Genomic DNA, 24,617 nt, shown 5'->3' with positions numbered 1-24,617 from the left:
ACATTTGAACGTTGCGCAACCCCAGGTCTCTAGCTGAAATAACATCCAGCTGCCCTTATACAACCTAGGCTGCATTTTGCACATCATTAGGCAAACCAATAGTTTTTTTTTTATTGTTTACTAATGAATAATGGTAAGCTTATTGCTTCTCAGACACGTACACTCAAACCAAGAGACTGTACAAAACTAAAACCCTGCCACTCACAGAGAGGATACAACTGATACATATACCCGATGTCTAATCATCTGATCCAAGGCAGTGGCCGCAAACTTCTCAATTTTCTGCGCCGCGTTTTAATAACGAAGCAAATGAAGAAGTGCGAGGGGGGCCTGACCGTGCTGCGGTTTCGTCGACGGCTCCGCCATGTTCGCCAAGCTACACGCAACTATTGAATTCAGAAGAGGAAGAAGAGTGCTTCTTTGTTTGCACAGATTAAATATCCTGTACGCATGCTCCCTGCCCACTTAAGCAAAACAAACCAAACAAGTAGGCACAGTAGCACACTTCTCTACATTTTTTGGTAACATTGCCCGGCTAAGACATTTTTTCGGCCAAGTTGCCTACGTGTTTCACCAGCACAAGAATACTTTGGGAAGGGGAACATTGTTTTTAATTAATATAAATAATGTATTTGCATGTTAATGGCCACTAAATGGACGGTGTATCCACATTGTTAATACATTTTATTATGGTGGTTTTCAGATTCAACACGTTTTATTACAGTGCTACAAGTTGAGATCTGTTCATAACTTACATTAAAACAAAAAAAAAGCTCATAAAAGAACAACAGAAAGTACCCCCTGCATTTGTCCATACACACACACACACACGGACGCACATACATGCGTGACACTGAAATTGTGTCAAAAAATGAAATATGGTGGTTCATAAGACGCATAACTGTAGGCCTACTGAGTGGGAGTCATGGTCTGTGAGGTTGTGGTCGCTAAATTTATGGACGTGACCTGACAGACGTTTCAACATGAATGGAGCGCTGGGAAGCAGTAGAGAGTGTCAGGAGAGGGTTTGTGGTCTCCACTTTATCAGCATGCTGCACTGCCAGGAAACAGACAATCCCACACAAACACACACACACACACACACACACACACACACACACACACACACACACACAGGAACGCAAACATGCATGAGAACACACACACATAATAGCATGCACTATTTGTGTTTTGATTACAATTGAAATGTGATTATACAACAAAAAATGATAGTGAAGCTACCTTACAATTAAAATGCTAATGGATTCAAATAACGAATACACAGAAATTGAGTCATCATTTTTGAGATTTATCTTTTTTTTGCATCTAATTACCCATTAAATTTTTTATTGCTCTAATCTCTGCTACCTGCACTCATTTATCAGTATATCCATCAATTATTTTCCTCTACCTTATGACCATCAACCAAAAACTAAAAGGGGAACTTCAGGACAATGTCAGTTGGTATTTAAAACTGGTTACCCGAGTGATACAAGTGTTGGAGAGAAAAAGTGATGTTTATTTGCAGAGGGATTTGACTCTGTCAACAAGATAGGTTAGCCTTTCATAATCATTAACCTTTACATTTTCATCTTAAAATTGTTATTCGATAACCTGTTGTCGAGGTATAGTCGAGGTATAGCTATTCAGATTTCAAGATACTCAACAACAAATTCAAATTCAACAAAAGTCTTCAACTAGTTGCATTTCCATTTTGGTCCATTCATACAGAAAATATTTACGAAATATATATATAAAAGCTTACAGCTTTCTATTTGTAAACTTTGGGGCAAAAAAATAATTTCTTCTATTTAGTTTTGATGTCAGGTTGCCAATGGCTACCATTCAATCAATCCCTAAGACCCGCCTCCACCCTCCCAGAGTTGTGATTTCAACTTACTGTAAATCAAAAGCACTTATTGTTAATGTGTGATGGATGTGTGTTTCTGCAGGTTATGCAAATCCTGTGGCCAAACACAAACACTGGATTTAGAGGGCAAAGAGATGAAGTGAGAGATGGTGGCTGCTGACTGCGGTCCACAGATCCTGATCTCTGGTTAAGATTGCGATGGTCAGATCTGAAGCCGATCCATTCTTCCAGAGAGAAAAACAAAAAGAGAAGTAAAAAAGGCTATATTGTGACGTCACGTGGTAATTTCGCAGCAAGCCCCTATTGGGGCTGGTCCCCTACTGGTCCACATATACCGTATATATACCTGAGCAGGTACCAGTCACTGGCACTGAAGGTGTTCTACCAAACGCTGAGAGAGCCATGGTCTTGGCTGAGGGTCCACCATACAAGATGGTGAGTCCTGCTACATTCAGAATGATTGTAATTCAATAATTCAATGATTGTTATCAAAAAGTACTTAAAAATAGTGTATTCCTCAAATATATTACTTATTTCCAATTAATTTCACAAGTTTAAATGTGATTGAAACGTTGCCCTTTTTTCGGGGAGGGAATACCTTTAACGTGGGTGCTAGGTAGGTTTATATTTTAGTATGTTTATGGTTGAGAATGCAAAATTCCCTGACCGTGTCTTTGAACCCCAGAGTGCCTTGGACACCGACATCAACCAGCATTTCCAGGATGCAATAGATGTGATTCAGCATCACTCTGAGAGCCCTTACTGCGACCCAGGTTTGTCTCCGGCAGCAAAATGACACATCACACACACAGCGTCCATTAGGCTTCTGCTCCTCAGAACTGAGATATGTTTAATCTTAATTTTTTTTATTTCATTGATCTTTATTGATTTATAGTCACATTTTTGCATTAATTTTGCTGCCATTTCAAATGAATCCCCCCCTACCCCCCCAAGTACCTTATCATTCTTATTTAAAACAAGAAAGGTTTTAACCTCGTAAATACGTACGCTTCGTCTGTTATTTCGGAGGGCAAACTTGAAACAACCTTTTATTCGTATTGTTACTTTTTTTTTCTTCCATTCAGGGTATAAATACTACGAGACGCTGGGGACGCACCAGCCGCTGGGCTGTCAGATCTCCTGCTACCTGGTCACGCCCACCCACCCCGACGCCCTGAGCCCTGTGTACGACTGGAGCAGCACGCCGCTGGGCAGCCAGCACATGCAGAGCAGCGGGGTAGGTGGCGGCGCTTTGATGATGTTGGGGGGGGGGGGGGGGGGAACAGAGGGACGGACATGTTAAAGTGTTCGGGTCTGGGGGGGTTCTCCTTCTGCCGCAAGGAAGGGCTCCCAGACCAAACACTTGTTTTCATGCATCCTGGTGAATTAGTTTGCACTGATTGGTGGCTTTTCTTCGATTGTTTATCCTGGAAATGTTTTCGTTTTTAAGTAAAGGAAAACACTGAATTTCAGGCACCTGGTGACAATTGAAAATATTATGAAATATATTGCAGTAGGGCTCTCAGGCACTCTGTATTGCTTTCAAATATTTATTCACCTGTGAATTTTTTTTGGGGGGGTGTAAAAAAAGGACCCAGTTCTGAAGAGAATATACCTGCCCATGTCAATGCATTTTTTGTGTCTATGAACGCTATGTTATAGCGTTTTTTCAGAGTAAAAGTCCTCTGTTTCTTTCCTGTTTTTACTGGGGTGCGACCAATGCACATGTTCTCCCCCTCAAAATGAACACCTACTATACCGGGGACACATACACAGGCATGCATGTGTGTGTGTGTGTGTGTCGGAACACGCACACATCCATGTTTGCATGCACATGAGGCTTGAATCCATGGGTGGTTTGTCCGTCAGAAGGCAGCCTATACTGAACGTTATTTTTGTGTTGTCCCTCAGCAGCAGTCGTGGCCCCTGGGGGTCCCTGAAGTCTCGGCGGGTCAACCAGTAGCACATGAGTCCTCACAGTTCTACCCCGTCCTACCGGTTCCCAGAAACGGAAAAGGTAACCACATTTCTTCAGCACATAAAAAAATAAGATTGAGGGAATTCAAACCATAAAACCCAGAGGGAAAGACATATGCAAATTTGAATCGTGAGGTGCTTAACGCCGAGTGCCAAATACAAAGAGTTGCTAATACTATTAATATAATAAATAATAATAGAATATATGTTATAGAATATTACAAAGAACCTAAGCTGAGGCCTCTGGGTTCAGGCAAGATAGGGATGTGTGTGTGTGTGGGTTAAGCAATAGCATCAATGGGCCTTGTTCACCCAGCGGCCATCTCGGTTCCAGCTAGCTAGACGCCAGGCTAGGCTAGCTCGTGTTTAGAACCAACGTGGCCGCCAGGTGACGCCCCATGGCCCCAATCAATCAATCGGCCCTCCGCATTCTGACACCCTGCACCTCATGACCCCCCCCCCCCCCCCCCCCGCAGGCCGCAAGAAGCTGCGTCTGTACGAGTACCTGCACGAGGCACTGAGCGACCCGGCCATGGCCGACTCCATCCAGTGGACCGACGCGGCCAACGGCACCTTCCACTTCGTCTCCAAGAACAAGGAGCGGCTGGCCGAGTGCTGGGGCCAGCGCAAGGGCAACCGCAAGACCATGACCTACCAGAAGATGGCGCGCGCCCTGCGCAACTACAGCCGCAGCGGCGAGATCATCAAGGTGCGCCGCAAGCTCACCTACCAGTTCAACCCGGCCATCCTCCAGAGGCTGGGCGGGGCGGAGCAGGGGTCCCAGCTGAGGCCCCACGCCCACCCCTCCGGACCGGGAGGAGGAGGCCAGGGTCCGCCCGGGGAGCCCGGGTCGTATGGGCCCGACTGGTACAGCTGGTATGGGCACTACCCCCTGCAGGAACAGTGGTTTTCGGCCACGGATCCACGGCACCTTTGACTGAGAGACAAAAACAAGAGACGGCACACGTTGCGCCCACGGTCGTTTTGTACAGACTTGAATTTGGTTTTGAAGCAGCAGTAGCGGACGCTTCTCTTGACGTGTCGTTATAAACTAATTAACTAATAACTTAATTGTAACAAACTATGTTCAAAGTTTGTTATAAGGGTTGCAATGCCGTTTTTCTAATAATTATAATATTCAGTATGAATTTGAAATGTACAAAGTTGTGTTAGTATATTATATTTATGATATTGCTATTTCTATTTCAACGTGTTTTTCTGTAACTTTCTCAGTATTAATCCGGGGAAAAAAAAACATCAGCTTTAGGCTTATTGTATTTTGCCGTATTGTTTTTTTTCACTCTATTTGTTTGACTTTTGATGATCTTCAAACAATAAACATGTCATTACATCACTGCCTTTTTAATCATCCTTTCTGCAGCCACCTCACCCGGTCTTCATCGACCTTTGTTTCAACACTTATGTTGAAACCTTTGGTAATTGCACTCTTTTACAGGTGGATTATTTATGCTTATTTTCATGCAGGCTGTCAGGCTGCAAGTCTTGATCTATACACAGAGTGACTGAAGTTTAGATTATTTTATACTTATGTATAATATTTACAATTAAAAAAAATAATTTAAAAAAAAGTTGGCAAGTGCTGTGGGAAACCCTGACATTGTATTATACAAACATAAAAAAACACACAAAAAAAATATTAATAATAATAATAATAATAATAATACATATATAAAATCCCACTATACTTTCTCAAGCATCAACATAACGGCCGCAACGGGCCCAGAATAAAGTCAGTCAGTTTGGACACTTTTGGGGGTTGGGGTGAAGAAATAGTGCAGCAGCAAACGTGCGTTTCCTCCGCACAGGGAGCCGTGGTTCCCCGGGCGCCTTCAGCCCGGTGTTATCTCACCCAGAGAGGGCAGGATGTGGTCAGCTCTGGAGGGCTCCACTGTTCTCTGTGGGACGGGTGGCAATTGTTGTCGTGCCACCAGAGAGGTGGAAAAACGCCGGTGTGAAGACGGGAGAACGGAGGAGGAGGAGGAGGAGGAGGAAAAAAAAAAAATGTTCTCACACTTTCTTTAACCAGGGGAGGGTTAAATAAAGAGTGTGTGTGCGTTTTTGTGTCAGACACTCTGAATTTGGCCACAGCACTTTGTTCCTAAGTTGGATATCACTGAAGGAGAGGCCGCCCGAACTGAAACAGCCATGGTAAAGGGATTACTCTTTTTGAATGCATTGCTAGGAGTCATCCAAGAATAAGAGCACTGAGAATTAACCTTATTTTGTGTTGAATATCTCTTTTCCTAATAACAGAATTCCTTGCAGGATAACCAATCAGATCTGGAGGTGATTATGGACTTCCTAGAGGAGTACTACAGGCAGAACCGGGACAACGGATTAGGAAATCGTCAGTAGGCCCACACACTACACTAGGCCTATGAAGATATTGGTTTTGTTTTGGATAGATATCCTCTGCTTTTGTTACAAAATGCCATGAGAACAACTTCAACCTATTTAGCCTTGCAAAGCGTCTTTTGAAATACTATGGGTCAGATTTCTAATATACATGTTTTCAATTCTTCCAGTGGATGATGTCTACTGGACAACAAGTGCATCGTGTGAACATCAGCACTTCACCTGTCACGAGATCCTCGTAAGTCACTTCATTAACCTCATCTATATGACATTTTCCATAGATGCATTCACGTGATTAAAGATTTACACGTGTAACAAATAGCACTATATGTCCACTGTCAGAACCCAGACCAAAACGAACCTAAACCCAAACCAATTCAACAAATTGTGAAGCAAGAGAGCGACGAGGCACCGGGCCACAGCCCAGCCACCCTGTCTGGCCCCTGGGTGCTGAATTGGAAGTGTGACCCCGACCCCGACCACGAGCAGGGTCCCCACACCGCGACGGGGCGGTCGGCCACGCACACCTCGCCCGGGACAGGTGAGTTCTGCTTTTCCCCCGTCACTAGATACCGTTTAATGAGTTTTGTGCAGAAAGGGAAACAAAACAAAGAGAGCAAATACACGGCCTTCCCTTTCTGTAACTCACAATGGACGAGTGTGGGCACGCTGTTTTACATATCAGATAATAACCGCACTTTATAACTCGCATGCCTGGTCTTTTAGGAAACGTCACGGCAAGAGATTTTCTGGCCATAGTTTAGGGGAAATGATAACTAACTGTTGGGAGTTGACACAGAGCGGGCGCTCCATCCAAAATTAAGTACCTGGATTAGTTTCGTCTGCGGTTGAAATGAGCGTTCTGTAATAACAGCTCTGTTGTTGCTCACTCCGTCTGTCACCTGCAGGCAGGAAGACCAGGCTGTTTCACTTTTTGTTCGAGATGTTGGAGGACCCCGCCATGGCCCACTGTGTGTCCTGGGTGCCGGTGCCGGCGCCGGCGGCGAACAGCACCGGCGTGTTCCGGTTCTCCTCCGGGAACAAGGACCAGGTGGCGGCGCTCTGGGGCCAGAGGAAGGGCAACAAGAGGCCCATGACGTATCAGAAGATGTCGCGAGCGCTGAGAAACTACGCGCGCTCCGGAGAGATCTTCAAGGTGAAGAGGAAGCTCACCTACCAGTTCGGCCCGGACACCCTGCAGTCACTACAGCAGCGGCGCCATGGCCGACTTTAGGACTCTTTTCCTCCCAACGACTTTTTTTTTTACGCGTTCTTGTTTTTTTTATTTTTTATTATCCCCCCCCTTGTGAAACCTTACTTTAAATTGTGTTCTTGCATTGTTTTTCTATGAAGCCTACTGGGTTTACTTACTTTATTACAAACTTCTGTTTACACTGCGTTCCCACTACCAAGTTTATAGAAGGCAATAAAAAGTGTCCTTTTTTTTTATTAGAAAATGTAAATAAAACCCACTGGCTGTCTAATACTAGGACTACTTGTGATGTTTGTCGTTTGACGTGATAGAAGAGAACATATAGTATAGTAAATGCATACAAATAAAAAAAGTTTAGATAAAGATTGTCAGCGCATATAGTGTTTATTTCAAGCACACACACACACACACACACACACACACACACACACACACACACACACACACACACACACACACACACACACACACACACACACAGTGTGTGTGTGTGTGTGTGTGTGTGTGTGTGTGTGTGTGTGTGTGTGTGTGTGTGTGTGTTTGCATGTGCGCACATCCGCCTGCGAGGGTCAGTGTTGCTCAGCCTGTAGGTCCTCTTCTTCTATTTTCTCCCGCACGACCGACCATGTGTATGTATGACCTCATGGTTGAGTCGCCCCAGTGATGCGACCTCGTGCATAACCGTTCCATTTCCAAATGGTTTTGTGTCGGGTGCTTTTTGTGGTGACCCACTTGATACCGTCCTAATCCCACTAGCATCTGACGCCGCCCGGGGCCCGCTCTGTATGAGTTATAATTGGGATTAAAACAGACGCGGGCCCCCTCGCCTCGAATACTAGGGAAGGACACATCCTTCAAACCGGAGCCAAAAAGTAACCTGGGTCCTTACTGAGCATGCTCAGAATACACAGGCTTCCCAACAAGACGAGGTATGCAGGTTAACAGTAAAGGTCATTGTTTTCACCACCAGTTCCAGATTTAGAGTTCCAGGTATGCTATTATATGTTGAAGCAAAGTAACTCAACGCTGACAGCATACATATTGTGCAATGAATAACAGCATTCCGGTGATGATGTGCTTGAAATATTGAGTGATGGGTTTAATTGAGTGATGGAATGAACACCATCAGTTGGGAAAATGATACCCTGCTTATTTTCATGTCATGCTTTTATTTATTAGTCACATTCTTTTACGCATGCATCCATTTATTAAGTGATTTACGAATTAATTTGTTTATTCATCCATCCATCCACTCGTTTGATGCATTTAGTTAATTAATCTGCTCATTCATTCATTACCTCGTTCAGATTCCACCAAGGCAATTTGTTGCACATCTAATGGGAAAGCCTATACTCATTTGTGTATAACAATGGACTAACAATGGATAAAGATAATAAAACAAGATAACACTTAATTCATTTTTGAACTTTGAACAATCCTTTTCATTCATTTAATTATTAGGGTTTCCCAGTTCCCAGCCTACACTGTCTAATTCTAAAACGGCAGCGATCACAAGTACATCTCCCTTGGATGTGCACCGTATCCAGATCCGATGAGCTCACCCCTGGAGCTGTGACTGAGACCGACGGGGGAAGCAACGAGGCTGAGCATCCACAGTCCGGATGGACTTCCACAGAGGAGGGGCCTCCACCATCCCTCCCCTCTATATAAGGCCCCGGGAGCCCGTGCCCGGCTCGACAACGTCCCTCCTCCGTCTCTCCCCTTCCCTGTGGAGACCCCCCCACTACCGAATGACACCCGGAGACCTCCTCATCTCCCAACACTCTGGTCCTATCCACCGGTCCTGACGCCATCTCCGCCCGCTCGCTCTCCCCCTGTCTCATCCCGGGTCCGAGGGGTTCTGCCCTAGTCAACAACGCGCCTGGGCGCCTCAACACCCCCCCCCACCCCTGCTCCCGTCGGACACAACCTCCACCCCCCACCCCCCACCCCCCCGCGCTCACCCAGTCCGACCCAACCCGCCTGCTCCCTCGTTTCCTCGGCGAGACCCTGACACCGACGCTTCCGGATCACGCTCAGGATGCCGGAACCCACTAAGAAAGGTAGGCGAAGGGTTGGGGGGGGTCAGAGGTCGTTCGCGTTCCCCGGAGTTCGGAGGTGTGTTGTCGTAACGTGTGGAAGATAAACTAGACAGCTGCAAACTGATGGTCGTAGTGTACCCCCGCAGGAAAGTTCTCAGAGTTAACACGAAATACGAGATATGAGATGAGAGATGTGTCATGTGATGTTGATTGTTGTTGTGACTTATATTTGGTTCTGTTCTCGTGTTAATCATTGGTTGGACCCATTGCTGTATTTTCCAGTGTGTTGTCGCATGAGGAATGAATGAGAGGCTGCCGCCGTCAGCAGGCTGGTTCCTGGGAGAGTAACTTTGACCATGGTGTCGTCTCACAGCTGTCTGGGTGTTTTCAAGGAGACGAACTATGTGGCTTTGAGGAAAGTATTCGGTTGTGGCCTGGGCTTTGTGTGTGTGCGTGTGCGTGTGTGTGTGTGTGTGTGTGTGTGTGTGTGTGTGTGTGTGTGTGTGTGTGATTTTGTCATTATGGACCGTACTTCTCTCTGGAATTCTGGATCCCACCGAAGAGGCGAGCCGAGGGAGGGTCATGATGAGGATGATACTGACGATGGGGGGGGGGCACTTACAGCGTTTTACGGACCCCAAAGCTGCCTCGCATACGAGTGAGAGACAGCGATGTCACCGGACCGCGGCCGGGGTTCATACACACACACACACGGGGGGCTGCTATACAAAGTGTTCCTTCTAAAGCACGTGCCCTTATTGGGTTCGGAGTCCATATTCAACCACAAAACGGAGCTAAACACAGTCCCCGGCCCCGCCCCCTCTCTCATCGCCCCCCACCCCCCCCCCTCCCCCCTGTCATTTGTCTGCAGCATCGTGTCCATCAACATTCCCCGTTAAAGCCCCCCTCGTCTGTCACTATGATATTCTGTTACCCCCCTTCTGCCCCTCCTATTCTTCTCCATTACCCCAACTCTGTGGGGAGTTGGTCAGGGAGGCTCATGTCCATGTAGAGGAATCGGAACATTTTGTTCATCATTTGGACGCTGGCCCACAGGAAGGTGGCACACAGTGATATTGCGCGCACGCACACACACACACACACACACACACACACACACACACACACACACACACACACACACACACACACACACACACACACACACACACACACACACACACACACACACACACACACACGTGTGTGTGTGTGTGTGACCCTAACCCACGCTCGCTTCCATACACACCCACAACAACCAAACACATAAATATAAATGTGCGTTGACACATGCATACACACAGACACACGCATACACAAAAACACAACAATATATACAATCGCCTATCTTTTCGTCCATTTTTCGGTCCATGGCACGTATCTATGTGTCGGGGTCAACCCCTCATCCGGACTGGATGATAGCTGTATCTGGTGTGAAGGGCAGGCATGGCATTCACTGGCACTGCCGCGCTGCCCCAGACCCATCCAGTCTATCTGAAGGGTGGGTCTCCTGCAGATCCAAAACAATGGACCGGATTACCTCGAGGTATGGAAGGGATTTCCACCCCTCTGGCTTTCACGGTACGCTATTCTCGTCCGATAATAAATCACAAGTCACATGAGACGTGCTCCGTTTCGTATTAAGGTCGCCACCGGGTTACCTCAGAAAACCCTGGCGTCCGTCCTGCCCGCGTTGGGTTTTGATGGCCGTTTACGGCGGGAGGCATGTCCCGGCGCTATAAGCGTTGACAGTGGCTCCGGTGTTTTTCGGGGCCAGGAGACAGAGATAGGCGCGCGGGGCTGGCCAAGAGCGGCTTAGCTCTGGAGGTAGAGTCAGGATTTACCGCTGCCCTCATCGCTTTACCTCTTGTGATTGTGTGTCATAAGAGCGGCCAGCACCATCCATCACCACCCTTCTGCTCATCCAGCGCTGTAAACATGGCTGATCCCCTCTGGAACAAAGAAGTTGGGAATCTGTTGGGGGGGGGGGGGGGGGCTGGGGGGGAGTCCGCTATTTCCAGACACTTGAAACAGTGTCTGAAAATAGCCCCCCCCCCCCCCCCTCCCCTCCCCAGAAACAGATAAATGGGGGTAGAAACGTATTGTTCTTTAAATGACCCTGAACAGCTGACACGAAAAGGCAGCTCTGTGTGTGTCTGTGTACGTGTGTGTGTGTGTGTGTGTGTGTGTGTGTGTCTGTGTGTGTGTCTGTGTGTACACGTGTGTGTGTGTGTGTGTCTGTGTGTACACGTGTGTGTGTGTGTGTGTGTGTGTGTGTGTGTGTCTGTGTGTGTGTGTGTCTGTGTACGTGTGTTTGTGTGTATGCGTGTGCGTGTGTGTGTGTGTGTGTGTGTGCGTGTGTGTGTGTGTGCGTGTGTGTGTGTTGAGACGACAAGCCAACCTGTGAGCTTTATAAAGTCGGAGAGAAGATGATGCTGAGTCGTTCGGTCGTCTCTGAGGACGGTGGGGGGGGGGCACGGTTTACACTGAGCTCTTCTTTCCTACATCTTCTTGATTGCAGATAACTTTTATAACTTAGATAACTTATATATACACCCACACACACACACACACACACACACACCATTCACACTCAAAGTCAGACATCATCCCCATAGTTGCAGGCACACAGACATAAACGCAATGAGGCATAGTTGTACACATACCCATACACATACACATACACATACACACATTTACACAAACACAAAGTGACACACATACACACAACCAGACCTCTACTCTTTCCCTTCTCCACCCTGGTGTAAACACAGGACACGTACACACACAACCGACTGGCTGCACTCTCTGAACGTTTGTGGTTCCTCCCTGTCCGCACGTCAAGGTATTAACTAGCGCTGCATTCCCTCACCAGCATCTGAACCCCCCTGACAACTTCTTGTCACCCTGTGACACCGGCACCTCACATCACAGTGTAGTAAACACCCAGGGGGGGGGGGGATGCCTCCTGTCACTGCTAATTGGCCGACATTGCCCCACGACCAGCCCCACGCACCACCACCACCACCACCACCACCACCGCCGCCGCCGCCGCCGCCGCCACCACCCCAGCACCTGCACCCACTCTCACCACCCACTCTCACCACTCACCACCCACTCTCTCTCCCCCCCCCTTCCAGTGTGTGTCATCACGCACCGTTGTCGCGGCAACGTAGCCAAATGTTCCTCCAGCCACAGGGCGTACAGAGGTGTGGGTACGGAGGGAGCAATCGATGACTTCCACGCAGAAGAGGGGGCAGGAGGGGATGTGGGGGGGGGGGGGGGGGGGATGATGGGGGGGATGATGGGGGTCATGTTTATAAAAGCAGCAGGGGGGGTCTAAATCGGGACGATGAGGCCGCCACCGCCTGGTGCTTTGGCTCATCCGGGGGGGGGGGGGGGGGGGGTGGGGGGGGGGGGCGGCGACGGGAGCCCCTCTGTCCGCACGCCTTACGGGGGCCAACAGCTGAGCATACCTGCGAGGCGGCACGGAGCCAACGGGAGCCAGCCGAGGTAAAACAATACCCGGTGTGTCTCTCTACGTGTGGCGAGACGCCGCCCGCCCGCCCGCCCGCCCGCCGGGGCTCACCATTGGCCGAAGGGGGGGGGGGGGGGGGGGGCGCCGTGATGCGACCCCACAGGATTCTGGGGCCGCCGCCAACTGCCGCTTGTTTAGTGCGTTTTTTTTTTTTTTTTACGCGTGCGCCCTTTTTCTAATTCGGACCAGCGATGCCCCGGGAGGAGTGGTGCCACATCGCAGGGGGGGGGGGGGGGGGGGGGGGGGGAGCGCAGAGAGAGACTTAAGCGCCGGCCGTCGTCGGCCTGTCATTCCTTATCGGGGGGGCTGTGTCAGTCTGTCTGTGACGGCTTCCTTCCAGCATTTATAGGATTCATGGGCCTCAGTTAAGAGAGCCAAGCGGGGGGGGGGGGGGGGTGGAATTTCACAGGGAGATTTACTAGGATGACACAGGCGCGGCACACAAGGGCCGGGGGAAGCGAAGTCCTCGGCTCGCTCTTTAGGTCTTTGAGACGTTGGAGAGAGCCTCAGCAGTGTCCATCATTCTCCCCAAGGAGGGGGTTGGGGGCTTGGACAAAGGTCCTAAAGCCGCAGCTGCTGGAGTCCTGCTGCACAGTTCCAAGACGTGAAGCGGCCCGCGGATACCGCAGGGGGTTGAACCTCTCCCCGGTGTTGTCACGCCTAAATCTGTTCCTCTAATCCCCGAGCACCCCCGACCTTATCCCCCCCCCCTGCTTCCCCTGATCGCTCCCTCTCCACCACCACCACCACCACCACCACCTCACTTTTAAGCGAGCTGACGACAGATCGATACATGGCCGACGGGCGGTCACAGGTCTGATCGAGGGAATTGGCGAGGTGGACGGACTCAAGTTACAGGCGACATGTTGATGACAGCGGACAGCGCGCACTTACTTTTATCTCCTGTGGGCTAACATTAGACTCATGCCGGTTTGCTTGTTAGCGACTGCACAGTTCAGAGTTCATCAAGTACATGATGAGTCAGGGCTTAGTCCATCCTCGTCAGCGTCTCTATGTTTACTAAAGCCAGCCAAGATGACTAGTGGACGGCAACATAGGCTGGACCATGGCAGTATCCGGTCACAGGACAGCGTCGCTTTGATGGTTTTTAGACCAAGGAATTCCCGGTTTAAAATATTAAATAGATTTTCTTTTCTTTTTCTCTTTTAGATGACGCTCCCAATGGACAGCCAGAAGGTGAGTGAACAGTGATGGAAATCTTCCAAATATGAAATAAGAGACAGGGTTAGTCCACAGACAACTCTATAGAGGCAACAGATCAGACATGAGCAATGGAAAAGCGTTGGAAAGGCAAGAAAGATGCTTGCACAGTCCAACCCAAATCAACATCTTAAGTATACACGTGCAAGCGTGCACACATTCCAGGCTCCCGAGCTCCAGAGAGGGGGTGTAGAGTGATTTAGGGGTACAAAGACAGGCTTCGGTGAAGAGAGAGAGTTAGGGTGCAGAGAGACAAGTGGGGTACAGAGAGAGAGAGTCAGGCTGCAGGGACAGAAGAGAGCTAAAGAAAGGGTCAAGGGACCTTACTGCCCCAACAAACACCAACAACACTGTAGAATGTTGGCCAACACCGATTCAACATGTTCTGCAGCAAGGAACTGTGTGTAACCGCCAATCGGTTGGGGCAATGTGCAAACACCTTTAGGGTTACAGACAGAGGGTTGTGGTACTGAGAAAGGTAGGGGTACAGAGAGAGGGCCATAGGGAAGAGGAGTCCAAGCCACCTCCAGCATTCCTCTGTCAGGCCAGCTGATCCGTCCTTTGTTGATTCAGCTGACATGGGCACGCTCCCATGTGACCAAGGCGCTGGCATGCGATTGGCTGTCTGCCTGCAGCCTAGGATTGACCTTGGAGTGGCAGCATCTTGCGGGAGGGAGAGACAGGAGAGAGGAAGAGAGGGAGGGAGGGAGAGAAAGTCACAGAGAGTTAAGAGGAATAGATAGAGAGTATGCGCTTATCCATATGGACCCTCGCTTACTTTTTTGTATGCAAATATAATGTTTATTTTAATGTATAAGTGCAATTTGATTTGATTGACAGTGCTAACATAACATATCCCATAATAGTCAACCAGACTACCCTGTTGTGTGAAATTTAATTAAAAACGCATGATTGATTTTTTTGGAACTATAATTGAAGACTCAATTTTAACCCATGTTGTTTATTAATGTGAAACGAAATGCTAATCATACCTGCCAAATACAGTTATGTGTTACGTGAATTTCTGGATACTTAGAGAACATGGGCCTCCAGTACATATTACACAAGGTACTTTGGAGAGAGAGCTGTCAAAGTAGGATATTGTGTGTGTGTGTGTGTGTGTGTGTGTGTGTGTGTGTGTGTGTGTGTGTGTGTGTGTGTGTGTGTGTGTGTGTGTGTGTGTGTGTGTGTGTGTGTGTGTGTGTGTGTGTGTGTACACAATCAGGTAAGCAAAGGTGTGAGGTTAATGTGTGTGTATACATAAAGACGTGTGTGTGCGTGTGTGTGTGTGTGTGTGTGTGTGTGTGCGGGTGCATACATGCTGAAGCTCCACCACCAAGCGTTTGTTCCATCCTGCACTCTATATTTACACGTCTGTCACATGCTCAGAGTGCGTTGTCCCAGAGAGTAACGGGGCGCTACCCTTACCTGAGATATTCCTGGAGATCTCACCTCCACCAGGTGGGTAACCCCGCCCCCCCTCATCCACCAGAGGCCCCCCTGTGCACATTGCCCTGACATCACCGGTTGTTGGTTTTTAGTGTGTGTGTGTGTGTGTGTGTGTGTGTGTGTGTGTGGTCACTTTCCTCGGCCATGTTAACTCGCACTCTCTCAGAAGTCCCCCTGTGGATGTGTTTTGGGTCTGGCCGATGCATCGCTCAGCCGTTTCCCACACAGCTCAAGCCCGGCTACGATGGACAGCTGTGCTTCCCGAGTCCCTTTGTGCTTGCGGTGCTGTCGCTGTCTCTACACCCCTTTTTTCTGGTGTCCGTATGAGTTGCTAGTTTGTTTTTTGGACCGCAATGCTATCAAGCATCAAGATCGGGGAAAGATGGATTTTACAATCTCTCGTAGATGAATCTGCATAAGTCAAACATTTTGGGATTCACAGTTAACTACTGTGAAATACATACACTGTACAACATACTGTATACCTTAGCAATGCAGATACATCATAACATGAGTTTGTAAAACCCAGTTCCCTTGATCAGTCAACTTAATAGATATGCTTTGACAAGATAATGTTAGAACACCACTATTTAACACCACTATCTGTTGGCATTTCTTTTTTTTAATGTACTTATTTAAGCTTGATTTGGCTGTGACAGAACACATCACTCAATATTTCAGTTCACAGTTAAAAGTTAATGTGTCAGAATGTTCCGAGAGGCTAACAAACATCTGTAGTCCCCAGGCAGGTCAACAACATAACAATAACAATAGACATAAACAAAAACAAAGTTCTTTAATATACATCTATTGATGCACTAAAGCACTAGCACCAAAAAACGATGTATTCAAACGTTGTACCGCGTACCTAAATGTCTTCCCTGGGATCCATTTGCTCTATTTAAACTCCTGCATACACCTAGAGAGACGCTTCCACCTATCTGGTCACAAGCATATCTATGCCCACCGTATCTGAGCCCGCTGTGTCTTGCTGGGGCTGCCATGCTTGCTGCCGTATGTCTGCCGTACAGAGTCGCTAGCGGACGCGGAGCAGCCAGCGGCCGGGCAGTGTGAGCCGGTTCAGGCTGCGGGGGCCCAGGAGTCGGCCCCCGTAGAGGAGGGCTCGGCCGCGCCACAGCGCGCCGCCGCGGTCAGGGTTAACCCACAGGCTGAGTCTGGTAACCCGGAGGAGGTGGAGGCGGACTCCTGGTTTCCCCTGGCCATCGGTAAGTCCAGTCTGCCGACAGACAGAGGTCGATAGCTGCCCTACCCGACTAGTTAGATTCCTACCTAGTTAGCTACCTACCTACCTACCTAGTACCTTCCTCCTTCATAGCAAGTAACCTACCCGGTGAATACCTAACTCTGTACCCACCTCCCTACCTGCTTACCTAGTTACCAACTACCTACTAAACTATCTAGCCACTTGTGACCTAGTTACCAACTATCCTACCTACCTTCCTAGCCACTTATGACCTAGTTACCAACTCCCTACCTCCCTAGCCACCTATGACCTAGTTACCTACTACTACCCACCCACAGTGTATGCAGCATGCTACAGGTTACACTAGGCGTTACCGTTTGTGAAACAATGAAGAGGAAAGCCGGGTGAGAGGTGAGTCGACAATTTACAGACGGACGGACGGACAGATCGACAGATGGAAACAGACAGAAAGATGGATTCAGACGGACAGACGGATGGACGGTTAGACAGACAGGCAACACAGCCAGACCCGAGGCAGTCAGACAGACAGAAAGAAGTACAGACCTGGAGAAAGACAGACAAACTGACCTGGAGAGGGAGATGGAGCCACACAGACAGAAAGGACGGATACACACCGATAGACTGGGAGACAGACAGACCAATACACACACAGACGCACAGCATAAATGGACACACACACACACTTCCTTCTACCGTTGTTTCTTCCTGTCTTGGAATTGACATTGTATTTGTATTTGTGTATATCCAGTCAGAAAGTCAGTACCAATAGCTCTGAGCAGTACCTTCCGATGGACACACTGCAGACCAGCATCTGGTATCAATGGCTCGGTCAATGTGCATTCGCTGGGAAATCAACAGTTTGTCTCGGCTGCTGCATCGAAAGCCCTGTCTGCATGCCCATCTCCGAACTGCCCCGAGAGAGACGCGTGCACGTGTTGAGCTCTGCACTCCAAGGACTCACATATGCACACATGTACTTCCTGTACATATAAGGGGATGGTCGAAAAAGCGGCAAAACTCAACTACACTCTGTCACTGGAGTACCATTTAGGCATCATCGTCATTCTGTAAGTGTTTTCTGTTTGAAGAAACAGAAAACCTGATTCAGGGCCCCTTCCCAGCTGTAGAAGACTACACGATTATTGAGGGAGGTTTTCAGTCCTTGATCTAAAGTTTGCAAGCGTTCATTTTAAGGTAAATTATAATGAAAAACATCAGTTTGAACTAATGAGGTAAAAAGAGTGATCACCATGCAACTGGAACGTATATGGGTTCAGTTTATATAACGTTTGGGTGCTTGCGTATTGCAGTTTTGCACAAAGGTGGTGACAGGTGGACTGTCCATCCCAGGCTTCCCCCGTAAATGTGGCATTTTTTTTTTTATATTTAAGAGACATTTAAAAACAAAGAAGGCGGGACCCAAAAAGGTACATGATTGACAGAGTGTAGGTCAGGAGTCTTCTGCACACATCCTTCTTGTCTTGTTGAGCGTGTCATCAACACCCTTGTTGTTGGCCTGCTGCCAGTGTCTTGTGTCTGCATTGGCCCGCCCCTGACCTGGACTTGGAGCTTTTTGATAGGTGGGTCTGTTGTGTCAATCACGCTTCTATTCCAGATACAGAGGATAACAGCGTCGGCAGTAACCCCACGTCTCCAACGCCCCCACCAGGTTAGTAACTGCGGCGACCATTTCGTTGTAGTTCTCGCGGTCCGTTGTACAGTGGTTCTTCTGAGGTCGATTCCCCACAAAGAAAGAGAATAGCTGTTTTTTTTTTTTATCAGGAAAAAGCAATACGGGTCAGAAAACGAAGATGGTGCTCTCAAAAGCCTTTGTTCGTAAAAGCTAATCATGTCAAAAACGTTTTTCAACTAAAAACAATAATGTGTAACAGGTTTGAAAATCCCTGTGTGAAGAAAAAAGACTTATACTTACTACAATGAGCACCTACAATCTAATCCAACATAAATGGATATAGATTGATAAAACTGGTAGATGTATATATGATGCAGGCATGTTCATATGATGAATTACATCGGATGATTGTATGGTGATTGTATTCATCATTCATATGCATCTATAATGTGTGTATGTATGCCATTTTACAACCAAAGGGAATACAACCTAATTAGAAAATAAAGATAAGAAAGATCAATTAATGGCACCTATACATTCAATACTATTATACATATGCACAATATGTATAAAAGTAAGGCGATATTTAAATCACTTAAAACATATTGAACTATACACACCTTTAAGAGTCAAAGTTCTTCACAAAAAAATTTTGTGTACAAAATAAAACTTATATTGTTATACAGTACATTTTATTATTTTATTCTAGAAAGATCTACGGATATACCGGATCGTTTTCCCATTTTTTTTTCCACCACATCCACTGGTGTTCCCTTTTCATGGCTATACTACAACATACTACTTTAATTTAGTTTAATTTACTTACACAATACAAAATTGCACACTTCACATGATCCCATTCATTTTGGAGACGGATCCATAATGAGTAACGGTCGATAATCTGTGTTTTCTTTCACAGAAGACGGAAATTCAGTCAAGAAACTCTCTATTGACCTGCCTAGTAAGCTCCCTGTTAACCTTGCCGCCCTTTCAAACCAACCTCGTTCACCTTCCCAAAGACATTTCCAAAGCCACATGTTCCCCCCTTCATGTTGATGTGAAATAATAGACAGTGTTTATATATATTTGTTATGTCTCTCATTTCAAAATGTGCCGGTTAGAATATATCTTTGTTCATTAACAAACTGACAATTACAGTTGGAATTCCGATCACATAGCAGTCAGGCGAGAACCTTACAAAACGTGCAGACCTACGTTTGCAACAAAATCTGCCAAAATAAGCATATAACTTACTAAAACGATATATATATAAGTAAATATATATATATGAATTCAATCATCTTCCGAGTTCTGTAGTGTTCAGCGTGTCTGTGTGTCGCTTGCTGTGTGTCTGTCTGTGCTTGCGTGTTGCTGGATTTTACAGTATTATTGCTCATATAATATGCTGTAAATTTCTCTCTGTCTTTGTTCAGATGATAGCGTCACTGTGCCAGCAATGGGGAGGAAAGACTCAGGTAACACAATTGTACAATAGCAAGAGGTCAAGAAATAGACCAAAAAAAGTACGCAAGCTAATTAAGCAAAACTTTTTAATTTCCAAACTATTAAACCAAAAAAACATATACTTTGCTTACACTCCAGTGTAACCGGAAGCCACCCCCTAAAGCCTGTTCTATCTCTCATTACAAAACACAACCTTTCCCATTTTCCCAGTATCTGGTCCCATGCGTCCTAATGAGACAATAGATAATAGAGACATGTCCGGCATGGCTACCAGAAAGAACGATTTCTTTAAGCACCATAGCAGAACCTTCCCTCCCCTTAAAAATGCTTAAAGGATGCTGTGCAGTTTCTGGAACCTCCCATCTTCCACCACAGCCACTTGAATCCTCAAGACGGCTCAAGATTTATCAAGAAAACATCACACTAATCTCAAGAGAATTAGCATGTCCGACTAGGATTTATCTCGATTAGAACGGCAGGGAATTTCAGCCCTTTTCAATGCCAAAGTTAACTTTATCCTGCATATAAAATAATAAATAGTGAAGAACTGCAAAACTCTTGCTCTATGAGGAATCTCACACCGGAGATGCGGACTGCAGTATCAGGAACACGGAAAGCAATTGTATTCCTTCTTGCGGAGGAACCGGCATTAGCGTTGTAAGTTCTGTGTTCCATATCATGTGATCCACGCTTCTCCATGTTTGCAAAGAGCTTCAAGCCCAGCTGTTATTTGTGTGGATTGTGATGTTTGAGCTGTGGGAAGAAAAATATGTTTGTTGACTGTACCCCGGTCGTTGCGTCTATCCCCCCCCGGTCGGATTCCAGATAAAAGCAGAGAGGTGGGTGCAAAAACACGTGCACAAACAAAATGCCTTCATCTCCTCTTCCTTGGTTGCAACAGAAGTCTGATGAAGCCTCTGTGTATGAACGAGTGTATTATCCCTCTCCTCTGTGTTTGACTGTGTGTCGTCCCTCTCTTCTGCGAGCAGTGTGGTCCCTTGGAGAGGGCCAGGGCCCCGAGGACCTTGACAAGCCCATTGAAACGCCGCCGCTGTCCACGCTGCTCATCGAGAGGCCCCAGGGAGGCTCCGTCGACCTGGGTGAGTGACTGACCAGCCACCCTCCCCTCACGGAGAAGAGACCGCCATGAAGTCCCCCTAACAGCATATAGGTGGTTCACGGTAGAGACCGGCATTGTCGTTTCTCTAACGGCCTTTAGCAGGTTACCGTAAAAGATGAGTTCCCTGGTTCGTTTGCGGTTAGGATCTCAGCGGCGAGTTCATTTTAGTTTATGCAGGGTCCTTCTGAACACGGGTCTGCACGCCTTGGTGACCTGGCTGAGTGACTAAACGGAGTGAACCGTTGGCCATCAGGCAAACTGTGAAGCGTGAAAAGACGTACAGAAGTTCTGTTTGTGCGTCTGTCATAAACACGTGTTTGTCTCTCCGGACGTCCAAGGCGCTGACATTCACTTCATCGCCAAGGTGGAGGCCAAAGACCTTCTGCGTAAACCCACCGTGAAGTGGGTCAAAGGCAAATGGATGGACCTGGCCAGCAAGACGGGGAAGCACCTGCAGCTCAAGGAGACCTTCGACCGGATAACCAAGGTACGCGCTCTCAACGGGACCCGGACGCGCGCACAGTGTTTGATTGGACAGTAGGGCCATTGTCTACAGAAGTCTGTGGATATGATTCCAGTCCACTGGTACTTGCGCAGTGCTGTGAGGCGTGATGATAGAATGCAATGATGGTTTTCGACTGACTTGAAATTCCTGAATTTCTGGTCCGGCATAAATAACTCGTATCTTCACAGCCGATCAAAAGGGAACCATAACTCTGGCAGTTATCTTATGCAAGAGAGAAGTGCACAACATGCACAAAGCATGTTGTGATCCTTAAAGGACTAGTTAACCCTGAATTTAAACGGGAACAGTCTAACTCGGCCAATTTCTAACTAGTCCTTTAAGTTACCCCTGGTAGAAACTACCTTCACCAACCTCCAATGAATGCAATGAGATTTCTGCTGAGCTGAAATTCCTGAATTTCTTGTTCAGCATGAATAATTCACATCTTAACCTGCCACAGTCCCTATTCCTGTCACCATCCATCCCTCCTCCTCTCCTCCAGATTCACACCTTTGAGATGCACATCATCAAGGCCAAGGAGAACTATGGAGGCAACTACAGGTGTGAGGTCAGCTACAAGGACAAGTTCGACAGCTGTTCCTTTGACCTGGAAGTGAAAGGTTGGTCCGTCCTTGACCCTGTGATTGTATTGTGTAATATATGTAGAGTTTAAAGCGGCGGTAGTTACGATTTCAGAGTTGTAAAGGGAGAGAGCACAAAAGAGATCAAGCTTTTTAAAATAAACCTCCCAAGAAACAACTCCCTCTTTGCTCCCCTCTCTGCCTATGTTTCTCCGCAATTGAGAAGTGGTGCATTCCAGCACCTGTGATTGACAGGCAAGATGGATTCTTTGAAGCAATTATCTCGTTCCAGAGGCTGGTGCAGTCCACCAGAACAGGACTGGTGGACTGCGCTGTCATAGAGCATTTCACTCTTTATTGATGGAATGCACAGAGCCTATCTTACCGACAGCGTCTTTAATAATAATCATAGCATTCGAGTATGAAATGCACATTGCACACTGTATCTTCTTTGATTGTTTTACAGAACCCGAACAGGGCTCACAGAATATTGACATTCGTTCGGCTTTCAAGAGAAGGTAACGAGAGCAGAACCACGCGGTTGCAACACAAGGCAGATGATTGTGTGTCAACGCTGTATCCTTAGGGATGGCAGCATTCAGATAATGACGCCAGACAGCTTCCTAATGCTTCAGTCCATTGAACTGTACTGATGAATGAGGAACACCCCTTTCCAAAAGGGGGCGGCGTCATATTCCAATCACTTTCAAATAGCACACCGATAATCCAATAATGTTTTCATAAGTGTATCTGTGTGAATAGATGGTTGTAAACATGTCATTCACCTTTTTTCTAAAGGTAATCACAAAATCAACCAAGTTGGCCAACACTTTCACATTCCCCTCCCCCCACCCCCCCACCCCTTTCCCCTCCAACAATGTGTCTGAACAAGCACCGCAAAGCAGTACCGCATTGTCATCTCACTCAATGTTTGTGCACATTGCACGGACATTGTGGGATGAACGCTGTATAGAAAAAAAGCTCTGGAAGTCCGTTACACAAAATCATTTCAGCCTGACTTGGAAAAGAAAAGACCTGAAATGGTTTGCGTGTGAAAGGTGCCAATCACGTGTCATAACACCGATTGAGCCCAGAGCTTTTGCTCTGCGTCGTGCCTGACAGCATTGTTCTTAAGAAAACTTGCCTGTGACTGTTTATCGTGACTGACTGCCTCTTCATTAATCTCTTCTCGTTAACAACAGCAGTGAAGGACAAGACGATGCAGGGGAGCTTGATTTTAGTGGTCTCCTTAAACATAGGTGAGAATAATATCCCACGCTTCAGCGCACCCCACTTTTTTGCAGTCTTTCTTCCTTTTGGTCCTCCCCCAAGCCCTTCTCTGCAATATGCTGCTTTCGTCTTGCTTTTATTTTTGTAATAGTAATTTTCTTTTAACTGTTTTCCTTTGTCATGTTCCACCATTTGTGCCATTCAATTGTTTCTTCAATGCCTTACATATAAGCAACACATTATGAGATGAAAGGCATCTAATATCTGAAAAGATAACCTTGTTAAGGCTGATTTAAGTCTTTATTTGGATGTTCGATTCTAAGTCCAAGCTGTATTTTTTTCCATTCCTTTTTGTTCTTAGATGAGCTCATCTAGATATTACTGGCGGTAAAGTAAAGTAGAACGACACATTTATTTTTGGGTTTATCTCTTCTTCTCCCTCCCCCCCCCCCCTCCACTTATTCAGACAACAAAGGTTAGTCGAGAGAATAGATAATTAAAGCATTAGAGCTTACGGTGGGGTAAGTAAAACAAATTCTCGTAGAATCCCAGCATGAAACCTACAGCTCTACAGAACTGGACGAGTGTTGGCCTACCGTAGTACGGAAACACCTCATTCCCAAAACAGCACACCTTAGACGCTCAGTCGCGCCCGCGTTAATGACGTCAAATGGCTGACACCGATTGGTTGAGGAGGCAGAGGGGGGCGGGACGGCCATTGTGGCTCATTAACGCTAGCGCAGGCGGACCAAGGTGATGCTGTGAAGTGGTGTTACGACTACATTGTCATTCTATTTCACTTCAGAAATATAATACAAGTATGACAATGTTTATTTTGGCTCTTCGCGTCGAAGGCCTGAAAAATAAACAGGACGGTTATTAAATGTAAAAAAAAAAAAAAGATGGTACTGTTAATGTTTTTTACACTTTTCAATACCGGAATGCCCTTTCAGACATTTTAGGACGCAAATGTCAACCGAAAGGAGAGACTGAATGGTATCTATTCAGCCAGACTAATATTCAGAGCAACTCCTTTTCAGGGTTATATGCATATTAACCCTGGATCTCATAGATCTAACCTTTTCCATGGACAACTTTCATCCATCATCTAACAATATAAGAGCTTCCCTGAAGTGATGGCTGAGACACACAAACCCACACACACCCACAGAG

The 24,617-nt window shown here is 46.9% G+C and overlaps 2 protein-coding genes across 2 annotated transcripts in view; both read left to right on the top strand.

Annotated features, from left to right (window-relative positions):
* Window positions 1-2,272: 2,272 nt before the first annotated feature.
* On the top strand, window positions 2,273-4,784 carry LOC311363045 (transcription factor Spi-C-like; the record flags this gene model as incomplete). Its single annotated transcript, XM_084482974.1, has 5 exons — window positions 2,273-2,305; window positions 2,556-2,643; window positions 2,956-3,107; window positions 3,782-3,887; window positions 4,324-4,784. The coding sequence occupies 5 exons, from the start codon at window positions 2,273-2,275 to the stop codon at window positions 4,782-4,784; spliced, it is 840 nt and encodes a 279-aa protein (XP_084339100.1).
* A 4,693-nt stretch (window positions 4,785-9,477) lies between these two features.
* The window catches only part of mybpc1 (myosin binding protein C1), a gene marked incomplete at its 5' end in the record, with an annotated part of 32,485 nt that continues 17,345 nt past the window's right edge, over window positions 9,478-24,617 (top strand). The window contains 11 exons of the mRNA XM_084483327.1: window positions 9,478-9,499; window positions 15,627-15,698; window positions 16,718-16,912; window positions 18,527-18,580; window positions 19,464-19,505; window positions 19,978-20,019; window positions 20,998-21,108; window positions 21,467-21,615; window positions 22,136-22,253; window positions 22,681-22,732; window positions 23,417-23,473. Of these exons, the coding sequence (XP_084339453.1) occupies window positions 9,478-9,499; window positions 15,627-15,698; window positions 16,718-16,912; window positions 18,527-18,580; window positions 19,464-19,505; window positions 19,978-20,019; window positions 20,998-21,108; window positions 21,467-21,615; window positions 22,136-22,253; window positions 22,681-22,732; window positions 23,417-23,473 (914 nt within the window). The remainder of the gene's footprint in view (window positions 9,500-15,626; window positions 15,699-16,717; window positions 16,913-18,526; window positions 18,581-19,463; window positions 19,506-19,977; window positions 20,020-20,997; window positions 21,109-21,466; window positions 21,616-22,135; window positions 22,254-22,680; window positions 22,733-23,416; window positions 23,474-24,617) is intronic.

Source organism: Micromesistius poutassou (assembly GCF_964030765.1).
Source record: "Micromesistius poutassou genome assembly, chromosome: 18".
Classification (NCBI taxonomy): Eukaryota; Metazoa; Chordata; class Actinopteri; order Gadiformes; family Gadidae; genus Micromesistius; species Micromesistius poutassou.
This window is presented reverse-complemented; position numbering and strand designations above follow the sequence as displayed.